The 22,986-nt window shown below is 39.2% G+C and overlaps 1 protein-coding gene across 4 annotated transcripts in view; it reads right to left on the bottom strand.

The window, feature by feature from the left end:
- Positions 1-22,986, bottom strand: part of EXOC4 (exocyst complex component 4) — an 828,468-nt gene that overhangs the window by 121,041 nt on the left and 684,441 nt on the right. For all 4 annotated transcript variants that reach the window (XR_009209424.1, XM_032761776.2, XM_032761777.2 and 1 more), the window contains one exon: positions 15,545-15,723. Coding sequence is in view for 3 of the 4 variants with exons in the window: in XM_032761776.2 (XP_032617667.1) it covers positions 15,545-15,723 (179 nt within the window). In the remaining variant the exon portion in view is untranslated. The remainder of the gene's footprint in view (positions 1-15,544; positions 15,724-22,986) is intronic.

Raw genomic sequence — 22,986 nt, 5'->3', positions numbered from 1 at the left:
AAATAAAGTGTTGGTACAGCCATTCAGTAGAATATCATGCAGCTTTCAAAAAAGAAGGGAATGCTAACACATGCTTCAACATGGATGGACCTTGAAGACATCATGCTAAACAAAACAAGTCAGTCACAAAACGACAAATACTACATGATTCCACTTATATGGGCCACCTAGGGTAGTCAAATTCATAGAGATAGGAAGTAGAATGGAGGCTGCCAAGGGCTGGAGGGAAGGAGAAATGAGGGATTACTGTTTAAGGAATATGGAGTTTTAGTTTGGGAAGATGAAAAAAGTTCTGCAGATGGATGATGGTGATGGCTACTCAATAATGTGAATGTCCTGAATGCCACCAAACTGGACATTTAAAAATGGCTGAAATGATCATAAAAAAGAACACAAATTTCCATTCCTGTAACACTCCTAAGATCCTAGCAGAACTGAGACTCCCAGAATTCCCATGTGTTATTAGGCAGCAGAGAAGGGGTAAGCAGCTAACCAGATCATTGTCACCCCTGTGGAGGATGCCCAGCTGAAGCTTGGGTAGATCTTAACCAAAGCTATTCCAAAGCCCACTTCAATACCGACAGAATCATTCCCTTGATGTTAAAAGGCCTGAGTCACAGAGCTACCATGGGTTCTGAAATTAGCTGGTCTGTCATTTTTGTTATAGTTTTTACTGAAGCCACAATTCAGCCGCTTCTTTTTTTTTTTTCTGAGACAGTCTCACTGTTGTCGGCTCGGGCTGGAGTGCAATGGCACAATCTTGTCTCACTGCAACCTCCACCTCCTGGGTTCCAGCAATTCTCCTGCCTCAGCCTCCTGAGTAGTTGAGATTACAGGTGCCTGCCACCACGCTTGGCTAATTTTTGTATTTTTAATAGAGATGGGGTTCCACCATGTTGGCCAGGCTAGTAACTCCTCACCTCAGGTGATCCACCTGCCTTGGCCTCCCAAAGTGGTAGGATTCAGGCGTGAGCCACTGCACCCGGCCAATTCAGCAGCTTCTTCATTGCCATATTTCTCAATATGCTGACATAACAAGTTCACAGAGGAAGTCATTTAATGAGAGCTGGAGGTTTAACCTTAAGTTTCACTCATTGTGGCCCTGAATAAATACGACCTTACCCTATGCCTATGTTCCCAAGCCACGTAGATTTTGAAAGGCTGTTAAACTTTAGAGCTCAAAATCTAATTTCGAATGCAATAGAGCAAAGATCTTTTGAGATGAAGTTAAACTATCAGGCAGAATGACCCAGCTATCAACAGGAAGGACAGGAGCAGGGGGAAATAAACAGAGGGCAGATCTGGGCATTTCACATTGAGTACCACTATGGGCAAATATTGGTAGCTAAATGAGAAAGCGAGAAATAAAATATTCTCAGGAAGGCTAAGAATGAGGAAAAGAGCTTAAAAAAGAAGGAGCAGAAGAAACTACTATTTATCGCGTGATCACTGTTTGTAGGCATTATACCATGTGTTGTGTATACATTAGTTGACCTGAGCTTCCAAACAACCTATGAGGGATTTATAATACAGACGACATCATCAGCAATGTCAAGTACCTTGTCCAAGGACAAGCCCATACTCCTCTATTGAGTTATGCTGGTGCTGAGGAATAGAATTAAGGCAGGAGTGTAACAGATGTTGAGGTTGCCTCAGTATTCCATGGGTAGGGCTGAGCCAAGGGAGAGAAAGTCCAGGCACAGCATTCAAGAAAAGCATCCCTCCCCATTTGTTTTGCGGGAATGGGAGCTTGTGGGAGGAGTTTCCGGCCCCTGGTGGTGCTTGTGGCAGCCATCTGTCTGTCAGTGACCCATGCTCTGCTTCCTGGAGAGAGGCAGATACAGCAGCATATGCAAAACTCTTTTGTGGGGGTGTTTCTCTAGCACACTTCCAAGATTTCTGTGAAAAGCTAAAAGGCTGTTGGCTTGAACAAATGCGTTAATTGGACTTGTGGTACCATTAAACAAGTAATAAGATGGTGGATTTTTAGTCACACTCCTTTTAGAAGCAGACGTGACAGGCATCTCCTGTCTCTGGGTAAAGTTTGAGCAAATATTTTTCTTCGTAAAGCCAATCCTAAAGGGCAGCCCTTATTATTAATGTATGAAGACAGGCTACAATGCTATTTCTGTTTGATGCTTACAAAAATAATCCATAAATCTTAAAATGAATATTTTGGTGAGATTTTCTAACACAATCTTTTTCAGCATTCTGATATCACTACTGAAATACTGTACCCATAAAAGGTCAAAATCTTATCATCAAACTTCTTGAATGAAGTTCTATACTTCCCTGAAAATTGGGAGAGACTCTCTTGGACAGAGGAGCAGGCCCTGAGGCCTAAGGAGAGAGTTCTCAATGACAGAAGATGTGTGGCTGTCTTATTGTGGTCCAAAGCTTGGGTAAAGTATACAGATCTTTCAAAATCCTTTCAGAACCACAGCTAGTAGAATTTTTTCAGGCTTAAAATAGTTAAAAATTTCAATAATGAGCTATAGATAGAAAGAGATGTTGTTAGAAGTGGCATGTATCCCTCGGGTGTCAGGATAATGACTTTATCATTTTCCTTTCAGGAAGTTTCTCATATAAAGACAGTCTATATTTACTGATCTACTTATACCATTTGTCACCACCTTTTGGAGGTTCTATAATATAATAATTCTGATAATACTCTCCTCACCTTGTCTTTTAACTACATCAGGCTTCATAATACCTCATCTTTGCCATACACTGTGTGTTTTAGCAGAATGGGGGGTCCCAAAGAGATAGAGAATACACATTTATTGGAAAAGAAAAACAATAAAAAAGAAGAAGGGAAGACCTCAGTCGCAATTAAAATGCAGTAGGCCTTACTGCACATCCCAATGCTAGTTAATACAGACATTTCCAATAACTTTAATCTTTTAAGTGGTGATTGTTAAAAAAAAAAAAAAGAAAAGAAATCAAGTTTCTGTTTCTTAAAAGACAAGAGAGAAGAAAATGACTTGTCATATCTGGCTGGTTTGGAAATATAAAATCCAATTCTGAAGAAGTAGAGATAAGAAAAGTGTGGTGAAGTGCCATCAGCTTAGCAAACACTAAATAATGAACAATGCAGAGACTGTCCGGCATGATAAAATACTCTATTAGAGGGGCTGTTTTTAAATTAGTGATAATTGTGGCACATCCACAGTGAAAGGTTATTGAATTTTTATCTGTAGCAAGAAGCTTTTGACAGGCTTGCTGAAAAGTCACCTACAAATAGTACCTTCTTTAGATGAATTTGACCAAAAGGGTTTTCCAGCATGTAACATCTTTCTGACATTTACAGGATTTTTGCTTCCTTGAAGAATCTGATCAGATATTCTTGGCTTCTATAAAGACACTTAGGTTTTTCATCAGTCTTACAGAAAAGTCCTCATTACTCTTCCTTTCATAAAAATTGGATTAAGATGTTGGTTAAGAACTCTAGTTAAATCCACCTAGGATTCAATGACCAGAGCTCAAAGATGTTAGTACACAGAATTAACTGCTATTAATAAGGAACACTGTGCCTTAGAGACCTATACCTGATCTATCTCTGTACCCATATGAAGAAGGAAATCTTTTATTGTATAATTTACAATATTTAATATAAATCACAGTATTGAATTTAAGATAATAAGAGAACCTCTCCCTGAATGCATGACTACCAAATTTGGTTCCAAAATAGGTCCTTTGGGGGCAAGAGGTGCAGCTTTTACATCTCAGCTTCTGAAACAGAGTAAAATAATGTTAAGCTCACTTTTCCCCACTCCTCCTTTTAAAGTGTATTATTCAATACCATTTATACTAGGCACACAGCATTGCATTCGCCTTGCTGCTGTAGCTTTGGGAGATGGCTGAACAACAGCATTGCCTCCGTGGGGAAACAAAGGCACGCTGGTTTGATGTGCTTGTAACTCTGTCACTAGTAATTCGTAATAGGTGATTATGTTGTTTTTCCAGACACTCTGGTCTGCACTCTGAGAACAGACAGATGCGGTCTAGATTTTTGTCATTGACTGATTTTGACCTTGGGCAACTGCCAAACTTCTGCATTTCATGATCATGCCTTGTAAAACTGAGAATATAAAGGCTGATCTGTCAACTACAGCTTGAGGCAGGGATAAGAGATTAAGAATGAGTGGTTATAAAGGTTCTTGAAAGTCTGAAGTGTAATCTGAATGTTGAGTCCATTATCATTACCATAGTATCCTTTGGGGCTGTTACACACATACGATTCGCACATCTCGCCTCTTTGCTACATTTTCCTGGCTGTCTGGAAAAAGTCTTTATGCACTATTCATTAATAAGGAAGCTGTTTGAAAAAAAGCACATCCAGTTTACATTTAGAACATTTTTCTAAAATCAATCCCACCAAGTAATGAAGAGTTCTTCCATGTCACTTCGCCCAGCCCTCCATCTTCTTTCGGATTTCCCTGTCAGGATTTGTCTCCCTCACCCACTGCATTTTGTAGATCTAAACTTAGTTTCAAGGGTGAAGAATGGAAAGACACATTCCTTCTCTGGTGAGGAGTTCATTAAGTCATGATTTCACACTGGTTCCTGGGCTTATCTCAGGTTTTAAAGCACCCAAGTGTCTAAGGGTTTTTCTAGATAAGAGGCCAGATTGAATAGCACAATCAACGCCTTCAGGTACAATCTTCCACTGCTCCTCATTGGAACGCGTGGTTCTGCGTGGCAACCAAATTAGTTCACTCAGATGTCTTGTTCAAGTCACTCTGCTGCAGCAGCCGCTCCTCCTCTCTGCTGTGCTGGGTGTCGGCTCAGGCTCCGGTGATTCTGCATTTCCACCATCTTCTCTGTCTGGCTTTGCAATTTAAGTATGCCATTTTAGAGCCTTCTCTTGCTTTCTAACTCCTTCTGTCTCTCCTCTTTCCCAGAGACTTTTTCATTTATGTTTCTTCTTGTTGTTTCCATTTTATAGTTTTGCTTGAAGATACAATCATTCAGCTGGCAGCTCCCAGCCACCACACTTAAGCATCCATGCTATTATCATATTTTAATAAAATATTTCCCTTATGGATACAAATGTTAGCATTTCCAAAGAAACAGCCACATAATTTTTTATGGGCAAGTACTTAGAACTCCATAATTACATTGAAATGCCCACAGCACTAGCCTCCTGTGGCTCCACAGTTGATAATCACCTCCTTATGGAGGGAGGTGGGGTACTGCTTTCTAATCAGCACAGGACAATGAACTCTACTAACGACCAGCTGATTGACAGAGGGAATTGTGGTTGGATTTGGCATGTTTTTCAATAATAGCTGAGCCTTGTTTTCATAGTTTTGAAGAACAAAACATGCCTGTTTCAAATTCAACCCTGGCTTCTCAGATGAGCACCTGTAGGCCCTCAGATGCAGGCCCATTCTCAGACACACTTCCATGACCTCGAAACATTTTGGGAGCTCTGGTGAGTGACAGCCATGATTTACTGGAAATGATTTAGGAGCACACATATTAACAGTTTTGAAAGCAACCACACAACTTGAGATAAAAGAAAAGCCTGAAGGGGCAGGAGGAAGGGGAAGACCCAGTACAATGAATGAGAGCTCCAGGGATAAGACTCACGGTAGGAAGTCCAGAAACCCCATAGTGAGCCCCACTGTGTATCACACACTGCTAAGAACTTCAAGTTTATCAGATCATTTAATAGTTAGAGCAACCCAATGAGTATGTATCATTATTTCTATTTAACAGGTGAGAAGACCTATTTAGCTCGGACACGCCAAATAGTTTCCCCCTGGTTAGACACTAGCTTGCCTGATTTGTCCTTAAGTTCGTCAGACTTCAAAGTCAAATGTGTGCTATATGTCTCCTAGACTAAGGGAGAAGAATGACAAAGATTCTATGAATTAATACGAAAACAAGGCTATGTGAGGAGAGTCAAAAGTAACGACGATTGGGGAGCCAAGGGAGGGCACTCAATGACAGGAAAGGGAAAATAAGAGAGTAGATATGTTTTAAAAAGGGGGTAACTCTTGTGTATCAGCAATTTAAAATGTGCTTAAAGCCAAGGAACATGGGGAACCCCACTGGGGTCAGTCTGAAGCTTGCATGATAAACAGAAGGAGACAGAGAGGTCTAGATAGTATTCCTTAGAAAATAAAAGAATAAGCAGCATCTGCATTCCTAGTAACAACGTGGGTTTCAGAAGAGGGCAAAGAATAATCAGGTGAACACGCTAAGCACAGGGGCTTTCCACACAATTCTTTCTTCATTATGATAAATTTCAATGAGTTTGTAAATATAAGCAGAGTACAATTAAGACTGAAAATGAACAAAACTGGATCATCATACAATTATCAGTTGGTGCTTTTGTTCCTACAAAACATTAGTTGAGACATTGAGCACAACATGGAAATATATTTGGACATGATTTTTAAAAGAGAGAAAGGCGCAACAGAAGTACAAGTAATGTTAATTAGATAAGGCCAAAATATATTTAGAGTCAGGCAGGGGGTGGGAAGCTCATGAACAAAATACAATACCAATGGTAAATTAATTTTCTTAGTAAATAGCATGATCATGAAATCAACCAATGGCAATGAATTTGGAAGGTATCATCAATAAAAGAAGAATGACAGAAATGAAGCCACAATATGAGAGTCAGCTGAGGAAAATGACAACTACTAAGACTGAAAAACGATGAAGGGCATGGAAAGTCTAACCACAGAAAGGTAATTAGAGAAACTAAACATGTTAGGTAGGCTGAGGAGGAGCTGTCTGATAACAGTCAACAAATATTTGAAACTTGTAAATACTGAAGCGGGAGAGGAATTACCACGCATAGAGTTCTAATTAAAAAGAATCAGATGAAATTATGACAAGGAAAACTCCGGCTTAATGGTCTGACAAAAGCAAACCTGAAACATGACAGATTCCCATGAGATCTTGGGTAGGGAAATTTTTATTCTCATTTGTGCCAAGGCAGAAAAACAAACAGCTGGGGGATTTACATTTTATTTTTCATTTACTATTAAGGCACAAAGAGTCCACGACAGTGAGCTCTAGCATGAGAATATTCACATTCTATCTCATAGAAAATATTGAATCACCATAGGGAATGCATAAAAAACAAGCTGGAATATTGCACAACTGTGCACTTGGGGGATGGGGGTGGACTGACACCTAGCTTTTTCCATTTATTTTCAATGATATAATTTCAATGACATATCTGCATTCATTCCATTGGTTTGGCAATTGCAGCCTTTTGTGTTGAGAGACACAGATTCCTTGTGCCCTTCTCATTTAGCTGGCTTGAAAAGTATAAGAGGAACATTTTTGTTTTTAATCAGATTTGGGTGACAGTTTAGCTAACAACTGCTAAGCAAGGCTGTGGTTCCGACTCTGGCATGGACACAAAGTACTGTATCTCCATGCCTACTGTTCTTGTCTGTAAAATGGGAAATCACGTTAATCTCAAGCTCCAGAGGATAGAAGAACTGGTAAAATAATTACAAAGCATTTCCCAAATATAGAGAGTGACAGAAATTGAAGAAGAAATTTTTAGGGGCTCTAAATCAGTGGTTCTCAACCTTGGCTGTTTGTTAAAATTGCCTGGGGATATGTTAAAAAGCACAGGTATTTCCAATGCGATGAGACTGAAAACCACTCCTTTACAACACAGGTTCTCCGCCTCTGATTTGATTGGTCTGGGGTGTAGCCTGTTGCCCATGTCATACCTAGGAACAATTACATCAAAATCTCTGCATCAGTATTTTTACAGCTCTCTAACTGATTATAACTGATGTGCAGCTCGGTATGAGGTATCCTATTCTAAAAGGACTTAGGAAGTGAGTTCCACTTGTGAATGGGTTTTGAGTCAACATTGCACATTACAGTTTAATTAAAATGGGTTAAAATAAGACTTTATTTTTAGTGAAGAAATTTAAACTCTTTCAATGTCAGCATGGTTTTGTTTGAAATTAATATGGTTGTATACATTTACTAAGGGATGTTTAGCACATGTAGCAACCAAAAAGTAGCTACAGGCCTTAGTCAAGTGGCTCAGGGTATTAAAAAACAGCTCCTCCCACAGAGTCTTTCGGACCCACAAGATTATAATTCATTTATCAACTGCATAATTGTTTAAGGTAGACAACCATTTTTCTTAGCAAGTATTCAACTCATCCAAACATTGGGCTTATAACAAGATGCTTCTATCATGTTAAAAAAATAGCCACTAGAAAGATAAGCAATTTGTAGTTGGAAAGTGGAGAGTCAATCCAAAATTTGGAAGGAACTGCCTAGAGAGGACTACACAAATTGGAGGCACAAAATCAATCCCAGACATCATCAGTAATAAGTTACATTGATGATATCCACCCTTGATGTGATTTCATGAGAATGGTACCTCGCCGCTGTAGTTTTCCTTTCGAAAACCCGCAAGCCCAGTCTAATCAGGAAAAGACACCAGATATACCCAGATTGAAGAAGATTCTACAAATACCCAACCAGAATTCCTATAAACTCTCGAGGTCATAAAAAACAAGGAAAGTCTAGGAAACTGTCACAGTCTAAATGAGCCTAAGGAGACATCACTATGTGATAACTGTGATACGGGAAAACTGCAGTATAAATGTGATATATCCTGGATGAGATCCTAGAACAGAAAAAGAAGATCAGGAAAAAACTAAGAAAATCCGAACTAAGTATAGACTTTCATTAATAATAATGTATCAATATTGGTTCATTACTTGTAACATATGTATCATACTAATATATTAACAATAGGGGAAACTGGATGAGAGAGATAAGGAGATTATCTGTACTATCTTTGCAACTTTACACTAAATCTAAAAATATTACACAACAAAACTTTTCTCATAAATCAATCCCAGGAGCCCCACCATGGATATATTGACATTATTCCATGAATTGGGGTGTGTTATAAAATTGAAGCTAGAATCTTTGAGAACTGTGAGAAAGGCACAATGACTGGAAAGGGGTCAGTATAGCAGCAGCCAAGCCCGAAACAGGCGGAAAGGGAAACCATGGTTATTTTATATTGGTTGACTTGAACATTTCTAAAAATCACTAAATGAATCAAATAATCAAATAACCAAATTGCAAAATAAGTCATCTGATGGTATGCAAATTTGCCAATAATATGAAATTAAGTTCCCGCAATAGTGGAATATCTGCCCTGAGCCTGATGGTGCTGGGAGAAATAAAATATTCTAAACAAATTACATAAATATAGCATCGGGCAGTGTCGCCCAGAAGTTGTTTCATGGACAAAAAGCCCTGTGAGATACGCTGGGACAACAGAATTTCACTGAAAAGTAAGTTTAAGAAACATTCCACTGCTGTAATTATCTGGTTAATATGGTAAAGATTTTAGAGGTTTTCTGGTATTGAATTATATTTAATGTACTTTAATATTTTCCAAGTCTATTTGATCACAAAACCTTTTCCTTTTAGCGTTAGTTAACATCAATAGGAGAAATTTTGATAATGCAGAGCCAAAAACATCAACCTTCATCAGGAGGGTACATGTGATCTGAGGCTGGACAATTAAAGTAGTTCACCATGTTTTGATAGAACTAGGTAGGCATTTCAAGTATCTTTCAAAGGCTAAGTATATGGACTGGCATTATTTTTAACCTTTATCAGTGACCTCAGTGATGACCTACAGCACTGGCCAACAGAACTTTCTGTGATGATGAAAATGTTCTATACCTATACTGTCCAATATAACAGCCACTGAGCATTTGAGACATGGCTAGTATGACAGAGGAACTACAATTTTAACTTTAATTAATTTAAATTTAAATAGCCACACAAGGCTAGTGGCTAATGTATAGGGCGATGCAATATCTGGAATATATTACATGGCATGATAACAAGACAGATGGAGTTTCTAACTTAGAAAATACTTGCAAAGCAAAAATAGAGAGTGGCAAATTACAGAAATGTTTTATTGCAACTAAGATGAAATTCAAGAGGGGTTTTTGCAATAATTCCGTATATTTAGGTGTAGAAATTCTGTTTAGGCACAAGAAAATGATCAGAAATGATCACAACTTGCTTGTAAGCATTAAAGTGCTTCCATTAAAATAAAATATGCCCACTCTGCTGGAATGGTTTAATAGGAATATGGCATGAACGGTCCAATTAGTGGCTCTGACATAGTAGAAAGAAAATTAAACTGGGAATCTGAAGACCCGCTCCATCTCAGTTTGGCACAGACAGGTGATATAACCACCCTGAGACCTTAATTTCCTCATATGCAAAATGACTGAGTTAGACCAGATGATTTCTAAGATGCCTAACAATAATTTACCTGTAAGAAGTAAGTGTATAAATAATTGTATAATACTGCAATTTACAAACCAATTCTGGCAACCAAAATTATGAGATTTATTTGCCCAAAAAATCAGAAGAATGTTTAACTCTGTGGTTGCTCAGACTGAAAAAGACTAGGGCGTGGTTTTTCTTACTCTTATTATTCATGTATGTGGACTTAGCAAGAACTTCAGCAATGGGGACTCAGAGAGCTGGAGTGGGTAAGCCTGGTGTCAAAGATCCTACCCTAAGCCCCACATTCACAAAAGCCAACAGCCAAATCATCGTCTAAGAGAGTGAACTTGTGCCTGATTGGGGCTCCTAATCCTACTAGGTTTGCGTGTCCTTGACTCACAGACTGTAATTGTCACAGGCCCAAAAATCTTTAAAATCCAGAGATAGGGAAGTACAAGGCCACGGAAATATTTTTGGATGCATTACAATATTTTATAGAGAAAACATTCATTAACAGTAATTATTTAATTTCTGAAGAGAGTACAAAAGAAGAATGAGGCACAGAGGCTTCACTTAAAAAAAAAAATGACTTCCTGGATGGTAAGGAGTAGAAAATATATAATCAAGGAGGTTGTAGAATCTCTAATCCCAGAGATTTTTACAGAATCCAAGATAGAGAGAAGGGCCTCCCTAAGGAAGCCATGGAGACAAAATAAGCCCTTGAGCCTCCTTCAAATTCTGTGTAGTCTATTTTTAAAAACAATCCATCTTTAAAACAAAAGGATAAGATGAAAAAGAAAATCACTAATGTTAAACTGAAAAATAGTCTAACAATTTTTATGTAGCTCATATTTTTGTTCTGAGAATTTTCTTAATGATAACAATTTTGGAGTCTTTATTTAGGGATCTTACAAACAGCAGGCATTACAAAGAGCCAGCATTATTTGTGCCTTTATTATAAGGTTGAAATTGTGATTAATGCAGGAAAACATGTAGAAACTTAGATCCTGAATGCCCAAGGCTAAATATGCTCCTGCTCACCTTCCTTGCACTGAAAGCACATCTGTTAAAGCAGGTCCTGAATGTAAGGGTCTTCTAGGGGTAGGGACGGGAGGCTGAGACCGGGGTGGGGTGTGGGGGAAAGAGAGAGAGAGAGAGCAGGTGTGTAAGCATGCCTGGGATCTGACGATATTTTGGGAACCTCTGGATCCAGCCACTCTTGAAGTCCTTTGATTTATCAGTTGTATGAGTCAATGCATTCTTTTTCCTTCAATTAAGTCTGTGACTTTCAACTGAAAGAATCTTAAGTAGAAACTGTGTCGGAAAGACTGAGGGGAGAATACCAGGGTAGATGGAAGAGGGAGGCGTAGACTGTGTGGTAGTGCAAATGCAAGAGTGGTACCTTTGGTGTGGTCAGGAGCTAGATACAACCAGGAGACACTTTTATGTCTAAAGGAGACAGAGAAACATTTAGGCAAATACTAAAAGAGATGAACAAATTACCCTAGGAAAAAAAATAATCAGTTTTAACCTCCTGAACAATGTATAGCCAGCCATGCTCTGCCACTAAAAGGTAGAACTTTTTTCTCTACTTTCTTCTAAATGTAATACCTGACATGAAATGTTCAGGTGGATGAGAATCCTACTGTCCTATCTGAAGAGATATTCTACTACGAAAATAATTTTTGGCTGGGCGTGGTGGCTCATGCCTGTAATCTCAGCACTTTGGGAGGCTGAGGCGGGTGGATCACGAGATCAGGAGTTTGAGACCAGCCTGGCCAATGTGGTGAAACCCCACCTCTACTAAAAATACAAAAAATCAGCCGGCTGTGGTGGTGGGCGCCTGTAATCCTAGCTACTCGGGAGGCTGAGGCAGGAGAATCGCTTGAACCCGGGAGGCAGAGGTTGCAGTGAGCCAAGATCCTGCCACTGCATGAATCCATCTCAAAAAAAAAAAAAAAAAAAGAGAAAAAGAAAGAAAATAATTTTCTGCAAACTTTTCCCACCCTATCACAGTAACAGCTTCTTAAGCTTAATAAAACATGGCCTTTACCGTACCAAATAGTTAACAGAATGTGGAACAAGAAATAAACTGAAGATCTTCTTATCTTGATTTCTTCCCATCCTGCTGAGCATTTTCCTCATGTTCTGTAGTCTCCAGACTTGGAAACACTTTTGTTGCAGTAATCATTTGGTTCACTTTTCAAAAAAATTAATAAAAAGCTGTCCCCTTGTTCCCTTTCTAGAGTCACACTGACATAGGGCAATCAAAGTAAGCCATTATCAGAGAATCCCCTGCTTTGTTCAAATTATAAACATCAATGGGCATCTCTCCTGGGAATTCAAAGAGCACATAAGTGGGGGTGAGCCGGGCTTGCTGTTAGTAGGATAAACCAGGCTTGCTTGATGCTTTGTTTTAGCAAAGACACCATAAGTAGTGATTACAGTTCACTTGGGTTTTGCACTGATCCTCAAAATGCTGACAGTTACTTAAATCACTCACTGGGTGGAATAATCACCCTGCAAGGAACTGAGAGGGTACAACTTATATTATAAAATGGAACTGAGCACATGAGGGAAAGGATTAACAGGCATGGTAGATGAGATCTTTGTCAGAATAACAGAGATGATTATAGGCATGAATTAGACATCAACTTTACTGGGTACTTTCAGTGACATGAACACAACAGCTAAATTGTGCAATTACAAAGTTTAGCATAACTCAGAATGCATCTTTCTCCTTTTGAAAACAGTTGATGCCAGGTTAGCCTGTGTGAATCACTCAGTGGCTTGCTACAGAGGTTATGTACTATCTTGCTTTGTGAAGCACTTTTAGAATGGGCAGAATAGAAATCTGGAATGCTATGTCATTAGAAATAAGAGATTGTAGCATTAAATATTAGATGCTAATGACATGCTAAATGAGAGCACCCCTTTCAAACATTACTAAATAAACTACCTAAGCAGCTCTGCATTTGCAAGTCAGAGAAAACTAGGAAAAGAGGCAAGTGGCCCCTTTTTTAGTGCTGCTCATTTTGTAATTAGCAAAGAAAAAATTAGTTGTTTCTGACCTTTTCTAGAGGGGAGAAGGGAGCAGAGTGGGTTTGGGAGATAAAATGGATAATTTAAACTGCTGCTTGTAATAGAACTGCCTGATATTATGGGATTATAAAGTTAAAGGGGCCTTTATGGATACCTCCTTATGTAGAATCTCCTCAAAAGTAATACTGTGCCCAAACTATCCTTAACTGGTAGACACATTTTCTATTCTTATAGATTTCTGAGAATAAACTTGTATAATTTTATCATCAGATAAAAAGCAGTCTTTTAGAGTTGGGCATGGTGGTGCATGCTTGTAGTCCCAGCTACTTGGGAGGCTGAAATGGGAGGACCACCTAAAGCCAGAAGTTCAAGACTAGCCTGGGTAATACAGCAAGACTGTCTCAAAAATAAGTAGTATTTTCAATAAAAGACATAAGAATAAAGGTATAAATATACAGTAATATTTTAAGGAGATTTCTGGTGCAGATTCTATGATCTCCCTCTGAAGACCACTGCTTCAGTCCCTTCTTCCCACCCCGCATTGGCCCTTGGGATAGGCAGAGAATCAGCATGAGGCCATACAAGTAGTGAGCATTCAAGGGGCTCCTTAGACTCTTAGAGGATAAGGGAATAATTTACTCTGTGAATTTAATCCACACCTTTCCATCTCTAGGCTGGAAACGTGGTTAATCAAGTAATAATACCGTCTCAAATGACGGTGATTAAAAAAAAGCTCACTCTGACGTGCACAGTCCAAATAATGTGTTTTCTTTCTAATAACTGTCTAATAGCCCTAATATTAAATTCAGAGGTGATTTTGCTTCCTTCTCCTTCCTGCTGTTTTTTTTTTTTTTTTTTCTTGCTTTTTCCTATCATGTTTCTATCTCTCCATTCATACATCTACATCTGTCTTTTGGGCTGGACGTGGTTGCTCATGCCTGTAATCCCAGCATTTTGGGAGGCCGAGGCAGGTGGATTGCTTGAGCCCAGGAATTTGAGACCAGGTGTGGTGTTGCACACTTGTAATCCCAGCTACTCAGGAGGCTGAAGCTTGAGAATCACTTGAACCCAGGAGGCAGAGGTTGCTGTGAGCTGAGATTGTGCCACTGCACTCCAGCCTGGGCAACAGAGACTGTCTCAACAAATAAATAATAAATCTGCCTTTTCCTTTATGCCTTCTTCATATCATATTTTCTTTGTCTCTATTTTAACTGTGTTATACGTACTCCTCAAGTAATGCTTTAAATATAATTTTATAGTTATTAAAGTTTATGTGCCCTAAAGTTTTCAAATTATTTTTCTCTAAGTCATTGGTCCTTCATAGAAAAAGAGGTTCCCCTTAATTTCATGTTCTGTTCCTTAATTTCCTTGAAATCTGTAATTGCTATCTCTTAGCCATCTTTTTTCCAGAATAATTGTCTTCATTGACTCTATTTTTTAGCACCTTAATCACTTCTATGACTGTAATAAAAAGATTAGCTTTATGGCCGGGTGTGGTGGCTCATGCCTGTAATCCCAGCACTTTGGGAGGCAGAGGTGGGCGGATCACGAGGTCAGGAGATCGAGACCACCCTGGCTAACACAGTGAAACCCCATCTCTACTAAAAATACCAAAAATTAGCCGAGCGTGGTGGCGGGCGCCTGTAGTCCCAGCTACTCAGAAGGCTGAGGCAGGAGAATGGCATGAACCCGGGAGGCGGAGCTTGCAGTGAGCCGAGACTGCGCCACTGCACTCCAGCCTGGGCGACACAGAGAGACTCCGTCTCAAAAAAAAAAAAAAAAAAAAAAAAAAAAAAAAAAAAAAAAAAAAAAAAAGATTAGCTTTATGTCAGGTAAAATGAGAATGTCAGCCGTGCATACAGCCCTGAGCTCTGAGACAGTTTTTGGCCTTGAGAAGTTGTTCTAAGGAGGAAAAAAGGTATTGCTTTCTGTTCTTGAGACATAGTGGCTCAACCCTAGATGAATTTATGTTTCTAAGGCTATGTTAATATCAAGCTACGTTAACATGGGCCTTTCCTGGCTTCCCACATTCCACACAGGGAAACCAAGATTAGTCCCTTTCCCAGAATCACAAAGTACGAGAGGTGCAACACAAGCAGAATTCTAACCAGGATCTTCTAACAACTTGGGACACGCCCCCATATGGTGACCAGTGTACACTCCCATCTTTCGACGAACACATTCAGTCTAGTTCCTCAACTGTCCCCACAACAGCTTCCTACCAGATACTTACTCTGGGATGTAGAAAGATTGGAGAAAGCTGACTTTGTTCGACTTGCCAACCATTCCAGGCTTTCATGCATGTTGGCCAAGGCTTTGAGATCACTGACGTCACGAAGGATGTCTTGTGGAGGGATTAATTTATCACCCAGGTTCCCAATAAGAACTTCAGACTCCTTGCCAAAAGCTGCCCTGAAAAGCAAATCGGAAACACACTTCATATATACAGCATGGAAAAGGAAGGACCGGGCAACACTGTTTTAGGCACACCTAGCACAAGGACTGACATGATCACTATTCTACAGCGTGCTCTTTTTCCTAGGTTTAACTTTGTGAGACAACTATCACATGCCGGCTTAACATGATTCTGGTAGGGGAAAAAGTTCTTGGAAGAAGAAATAAGTGACTCCAATGATTGTGCCTTCAACAGGGACCAGTATGGGCCTGATTTGTACAGTGATGGTTCCTGGGGATGGCGTCTATACTGCTCTCCTGTAGGTGTTTTCCTTGCCTCTTCTCATGCTACAGAAGTTGATAAACAGCTTAGGGTGTTAAATATGTACATGGCTTAAAGTTTATTATAGTGAAAATAAAATAACCAAGTTAATCTGGCACCTAGAAAATATTGAATAATGTTCAAAAGCAAAGAAGACCCAGCCTCTTTAAAAGAGGAGGCTACAACTGAGATGGATGACAGGCTTCATTTATTCATTTACTTAGTTGTTCTAAAAAGGATCCAACACACATAAAGTATAAGTATTAAGGCATTTAGCATTTGGAAAAAGAAACCAATTAAAAAAATCAATGCTGGGATCCTTTTAGTGACTGGAAAAATATAATCTAGTGGGTTTCACGCAGAGCCCAATATCTTCAAAATGTTTTGCAGGGGGCAGGGCGGGGTTGAAAAATCAAGTTACAGGGGGTTACAAAGGATGAAGCTGGAAGGGACCTGAGATCATATAGCTCAGCCACTGCGGAGATGAAGAACTGGAGGCTCCAACAGTTAACTGTTCTGCCTACATGACACATGAGTGGCAAAGCTAGGACTCAGGCTTCCTAATTTCCACAGCTCTCTTTCCTTTTAAAAAGGAAGAGGGCTAAAATTAAAAAAGATGACTGAGGGCCGGGCGCGGTGGCTCAAGCCTGTAATCTTAGCACTTTGGGAGGCTGAGGCGGGCAGATTGCCTGAGCTCAGGAGTTCGAGACCAGCCTGGGCAACAACAGTGAAACCCCGTCTCTACTAAAATACAAAAAATTAGCTGGGCATGCCAGTGTGCACCTGTAGTCCCAGCTACTTGGGAGGCTGAGGCAGAATCACTTGAACCCGGGAGGCAGAGGTTGCAATGAGCCAAGACCGTGCCACTGCACTCCAGCCTGGGCAACAGAGCATAAGACTCTGTCTCTAAAAAAAAAAAAAAAAAAAAAAAAGATGACTGAGAATGTTAGGGAAAAAAAAATCAAGAAAGTTACACACAGGTGGGTAAGCAGAGCTGATGCTGGAGGAGGTTGAAATAGGCACCTGGAGAGTTTTCTGTAAGACCTGAGGCTTTTAAAATCTAACACACCTTAAGTGAGAAGAAGCAAGGGCTTAATTTAACTAGAACAAGCCAAATTAAGTTTCGAGCATGCAGTGATTAATAAAAATTGTTGACACGCAGTCAGAAAGATGCTTAATTGACACATAGGCGTTTAGTGCCCAGCACCATAGCAGATGCCCAATGTTGAAAGAAACAACTGCTGTGAATCAAATCGTTATCTAAAATGTTTATGCTACCAAGTAGTGAGTCACGACTAGCCTCCTTATTTTAGCTGAGGGTTATCTTTTTTAAAGGAAACGTCACAGTTGATGTTGAGGCAATGAAGAGCAGTGAACCGAGCACATGGAATGTGGGTGTGCACCAATCTGATCTAAGGGGCTTGGAAAAGGTCTTGGGGTGGGGCCCTGAATTCTGCATTTCTAACTGATTTCCAGGTGATGCCCAGGCTGCTTGTCTAAAAAGTGTTTTCCCTGAGTGGCAAGGGTGGGACACAGACTTCAAAGTAAGATAAACCCAGGTTTGAATACTGAATCTGCCACTTGCTTGTTGTGTGACACTGCTTAGCTCCAAGCATTATTATCTAGAGGTAAAAGAACTGACCTGATATGAAGTAATGTAAGGATTAAATGTGATTTTTAAAGCTTTTCATTGGGAAGATTTCAATAATTATGAAAGTAGAAAGAAGAGTATAACAACCCCCCATGTAACTGTCTTCCAGCTTCAACTATTAGCAACTCAGGGAATTTTATTCTATTTATCCTTATTTACACCTCCCCATCACCACTTTAGAATATTTTAAAGCAAATCATTCAGGGGATGCTTTTAAGTGCATAACACAGTGCAAACAGTTGTTACTTGGTAAAAACTATTGTTGTTATTATTATTCTTAGATCTGTTGAGATGGCTAGTTTATTTAGTGAGATGATGAATGAATTTAAGTAGATAAGAGTGAGCAGGAGGAAATATGTTACATATCAAGGGCTAGTTTTACAAATACCAACCACAGCGTCTTACAGCCCAGACTTTCATCAGAATTTTCAAGATGTTAATTATTGTGACAGAAACCATTAGCTGCCTACCCAGTATCCATTATCCCATGCGTTCTTGGTAAAAGTACCCTGATGTTGTTGGGGTCAGCAATGTGCCCAACTTAAGATGAAACAAAACAAAAAACCCCACTAAATTTTCCTGCCCTTCTTGCAGATGTGGTGGCCAGTGAGATGTAAACTGAAATCAGTAGATGGGCTTCAGGGAAGCTCTCTTAAGCAATCTTAGTTGGCAGAGACCTCTTTTGCCTTCTCTCTTAATGGAATGAAGCCACGGCAACTGGGCTGCAGTAGCTCTTCTCAAACATCAGGTGACCTTGAGTATGCAAGCCAGTGCTGAGCATAATGGTTAGCCCAAAGATGGTGGGGCAATGGTGCACTGATGCCATCATGGAGCAACAGTGCAGTCCCAGACAATAAAAATGCTTTTGAGCTTCATGTCATAGCAGAGAAAAATGAAACCCTACTTAAGCCACTGCTATTTCAAGTTTCTGTTAGTAGCTGCTAAATGCAATTTCTAGCTGACTCATTTATCTAATTAGCATATGAGATGTCATCCCAAGAAAACTTTCTCTGAATTTGGATAGCTCTAAAATCCACTTACTAGGAAAAGCAAAAACAATGTCTCCTCTGTGATTTGAGCCCAGAAGACATTTATAGTATTTCCCTTGGCTGTCACTCAGTCAGGTTGTAAATATTTAGTTTTCTTAAACTGCCCTTATATATCAGCTCTTCGAGCCCCTTAATCATCTGTGATAGATAGAACACAGAAAATGCCTCTGAGCTGGGTGGTGAAAAAGCAACAGCGGGAGGCAAATGGCTTTGAAAACCAGGCTTGGAGCCATTTTTATGCATATTAGGTGTAGCCCCAGGTGGAATGTGACAATTAAGACAAATGTATTTATGTAAGAAGTCTAATCTGCTTGAGTGGGGATCTTGGGCCCTGGGCATGTCTGCCGTGTGCTGCCAGCGCTTGATGCCTATCCCATTTCCCTCTGGCTCACTGAGATTTGCTTAACCTCCTCAGACAGGAGAGCAATAGACTGAGAAAAATACAAACTGCCTCATGTTGAATACATAGCAGACATCTCATTTGACAGGAATCCATAATCACCCCCTAACAACCTGAAAAGAGCACAGAAACCATGACACAGAGAATAAGTGATTGACAGCTATAACCATTTCACACAAAAAATCATTCCTTCGAGGATTTGTGTGTGTCAAAGAGATTGGTGGAAGGTTTTTATGTGTTAGAATAACCTTAAAGGGATGGTTTTAGCTGTTTGATTACAGATTTTTTTCCAAACCCTCTGATTAAATTATGATCTATCTATACTATGGAAAACCATGAAGTCATCAGGAATTATGTATATAAAAAACTTGGTAACATAGAAAAATATTTGGTATAGCTTATTTTTCATTATGATATGCAATTGTGTAAAATAAACTTATATAACTATAGGTACTGTATGATATTAAGAAAATAAATAAATATATGAGCCGAAAAAAGGTTGGATATCTATATGCCAAAATGTCAACTGCAGAAATGTATCATGCTTTGTGCTTTTCTATACTGTCCATATGTTCTCCAAAAAACAACTTCACGTTTTAGTGAAGAGAAAAACGGAACATCTCACCACATATGAGAGAACTTTCAAATGGGCATGCCAGGAATCCCAGCACATAAAACTGGAGGACATGGGTATTAGTTACCTGTGCCAAGGTGGGAAGCAATGGGCACACTGGCCTGAAGCTGGTCTGGACTGGTGGCTCCAGGCTTGCGGAAGACACAGTCACTTGTCCCCTGCAGAAGACCTCACAGCCAGAATGGCTGCTGCCTGGCAACTGGACAGTATTATTTCCGCTTTCTGGGACTGAATTTTTACGTACCCTTCATCTTCTGCTTATTATGGTAACACATTATTTAATGAAGACACTATGTATTTTTGAGTGAAACAGGCAGCAAATTAACATTGTCTTCAGAAGGTGAAGTAACAGAAACTCAGAGGTAACAGGCACTCAGCAATTGCTCAAAGATGACCTGACACAGTCAGGAGCAGAAATCAGAACTCAAAACTTGAGTGTTTTGGGTACTGGATCCCATCTGAGGACTTGCCTTCCAAATCAGTTGGCCAACAGGCTCACATAGAAGCCTATGAAACTAAAGAAGAATGTTAAACCTGTTAAGCTTAATTTTTACCACACAATTATTTATAATCTTTAAAGAGCTCTGACAAGAATTCATTTAAGATAATTTTGCCAGGAGTGTTAAACCTATTTAACTTAACTTTACCACACAATTACAATCTTTAAAAAGGTCTACCTGACAAGAATTAATTTAAGGAAATTTTGCCAAAGATGCTCAAAATTGTCTCCATTTAGTCTTTAAAGAATTCTGTTATCTACTGAAAGGAAAGCAAAAAAGAAAAAAAAAAATCTGCGTTTTCAGCAGACCTGATGCAATTATGAACGAAACATCACAAATGGTTTCAGGGATTGGTCTGCAGACCTGTGCTGTATCTGATCACATTTTATTTATTCTCTCTCTCTCTCTCTCCTGGCCCTGTTCCCCAAATCTTTCATCACCACTTCCTATTGCTGAGCCCAGACCTGAGATAACTGGCCTAAGAGCCTAGGAAATGCTGCCTGCAAAGTCAGTTCCCCTGTGATAAAGAACAGGGCAGGGGAAAAGCCAGGACAGACTCAAATGGCCATGCCTATTGACAACAGTGGTAATTGGTTACAAGGCCGCAACATAAAACTAACACATATGGTAATGATATGGGTACATATGAGAATGTCTTCCTTCTTGGGAAATGCATGCTAAAGAGTTTAAGAATAAAGGCCATTATGTCTGTGGCCTACTTTTGAATGGTTTGGCAAGGAAGTGTGTGTATATATTTGGAGAGAGCACAGAGTAAGTATAGCAAGATGTCAGTGGTCAGGAAATCTCAGTCAGTATATGGTACATATGCATTCACTGCACTGTTAACTTTTCTGTGGGTGTACTATTTTTCAAATTTCTAAAATAACAAGAAAGAGTTAAGCTCAGGGAACAAATAAGAAGTGAGAAAAAGAATTTTTTGTTGGGCTTTTCAAAATCAATATCTCTCCTACTCCTGTCCAAAATAGTTCCTAAGATGGTGAACTCCTGGGAATCACTTCCTACACAGATCCCTTGACAGTGCTCTTTAAGTTTCTTCCCAGCGTGCCGTTTCTGGAAATGAAGGTTTTATACAAAATATAACATGTACGATGAGAAGTTAATGCACCAATTACAAACTTAAGCAATATTACGAAAGCAATCAGAATCCCTGCAAACTGTCTCTGCCATTTTAATTTCAGATCTGGAGAGAGAAAATTTAGAATGACAGTTACATTTTGACATGTTCAATCCAGGAACGCATAAATGCATAGTTTCTTCTGTCAGTCTATCTTTCTGTCCTTGCTAAGTATTTTGGAGTGGTTTATGTGTTGTGTTCTTAAGGCTGAGCACAGAAAAACTATTATGCATAATTTAGCCTCTTCTAGAAGAAGCAAGGTTAGAGTTACCAAGGCTATGGCAGAGGCAAAGGTCTAGAGAGTAAATTGCAGACACCATTCTGCTAAGGCAGCTTTGCCACCATGCAGACTCCCAGTCTAAAAGAAAGACATAAACACACCATCCTTATGGAGGCTGGGTTGGTAGCAAAACACCAGGATTAGAACAGCTTCTCCAATTAAGAGGCCAAGATCTTAATCACAGGTCAAGGTATGTGATAAGTTCAAATGCATTAGTATTAGCGATTTATTATGTTTTGAAAACACCTGTTCCTATTTGACTCAGCTCTATATAATGTGTATGAGAAGAAATTCTTTAAAATTTCTCTATAATTATACTTTTAGTTTAAGTTACAGTTTTTCTTTCCTAGCAGCATAAATTTTGTTCTTTTGCCTGTATTATTAACAATATATTCTATATATTAAATAGTTAACTTTTTTATTTCTGAGTAATTTTCAATTGCCAATATAAAACTGCAGCTCAGAATTTGGGCAAACAATTAAGTCTTTGTACTTCATATTCCGAGATTCCTCCTACACTATCCCTTCTCTTATTTGAATCCATTACTTATATATCAAGTAGCACATGAATACAGACATACATTCATTCAACAAGTATTTATTGAGCCACTATTGGGTGACTCATTTGATGCCTGTCATTAAACACTTAAATTCTAGAACAATAAAACTGGCTAGGCACTCTGGTCATTAACTTTACGCCTTTGATATCAGTGTTGAATCCTGAGTTTATCTAAGAACTTGATCCTTTCAAAAGCAATTACAGGCAGCTTTTGGTTGTATGACAATGTTTTTCTGGAAACCTCACTGGAAAATAGTAATTATCAAATAATTGACCAAATTTTCTTTTAAAACAGCTTTATAATTGAAGGTTGTGTTTCTGAGACATCAAATAAATGACGAATGTTTGAAAAAAAAATGCCATGAATGTAAACTAGAACCTGAAGTAGTAACTAAAAATAGTACAATTATATTCAAAGTTCCACAAAATGGGTAGAAATATACTAGGTGATTACACCAGGGGTTCGTTCCAACCTACTCTGAAGCATAAATATCTGGCTTAAAAACATAGCTTTACTGGATGTTAAATAAGACCTAATAAGCTAGTTAAAACAAATAAATATACATAAACACATACATACACACACAAACGTCACTTAAGAAAAATATAGCCAATAAGTTGGAGACTCACAGGTTGTCGTTTACAGAGGAAGAGCTGGAGGTGCAGAGGAGGAGGGGATACACGGGGAGTTAGTGGCACAGGGGGCAGGAACCCAAGGCTCAGTCTCAGAGTTTCTCCATGTTTTGTATCC

Source organism: Hylobates moloch, unplaced genomic scaffold (genome assembly GCF_009828535.3).
Source record: "Hylobates moloch isolate HMO894 unplaced genomic scaffold, HMol_V3 SCAFFOLD_1, whole genome shotgun sequence".
Lineage (NCBI taxonomy): Eukaryota > Metazoa > Chordata > Mammalia > Primates > Hylobatidae > Hylobates > Hylobates moloch.
This window is presented reverse-complemented; position numbering and strand designations above follow the sequence as displayed.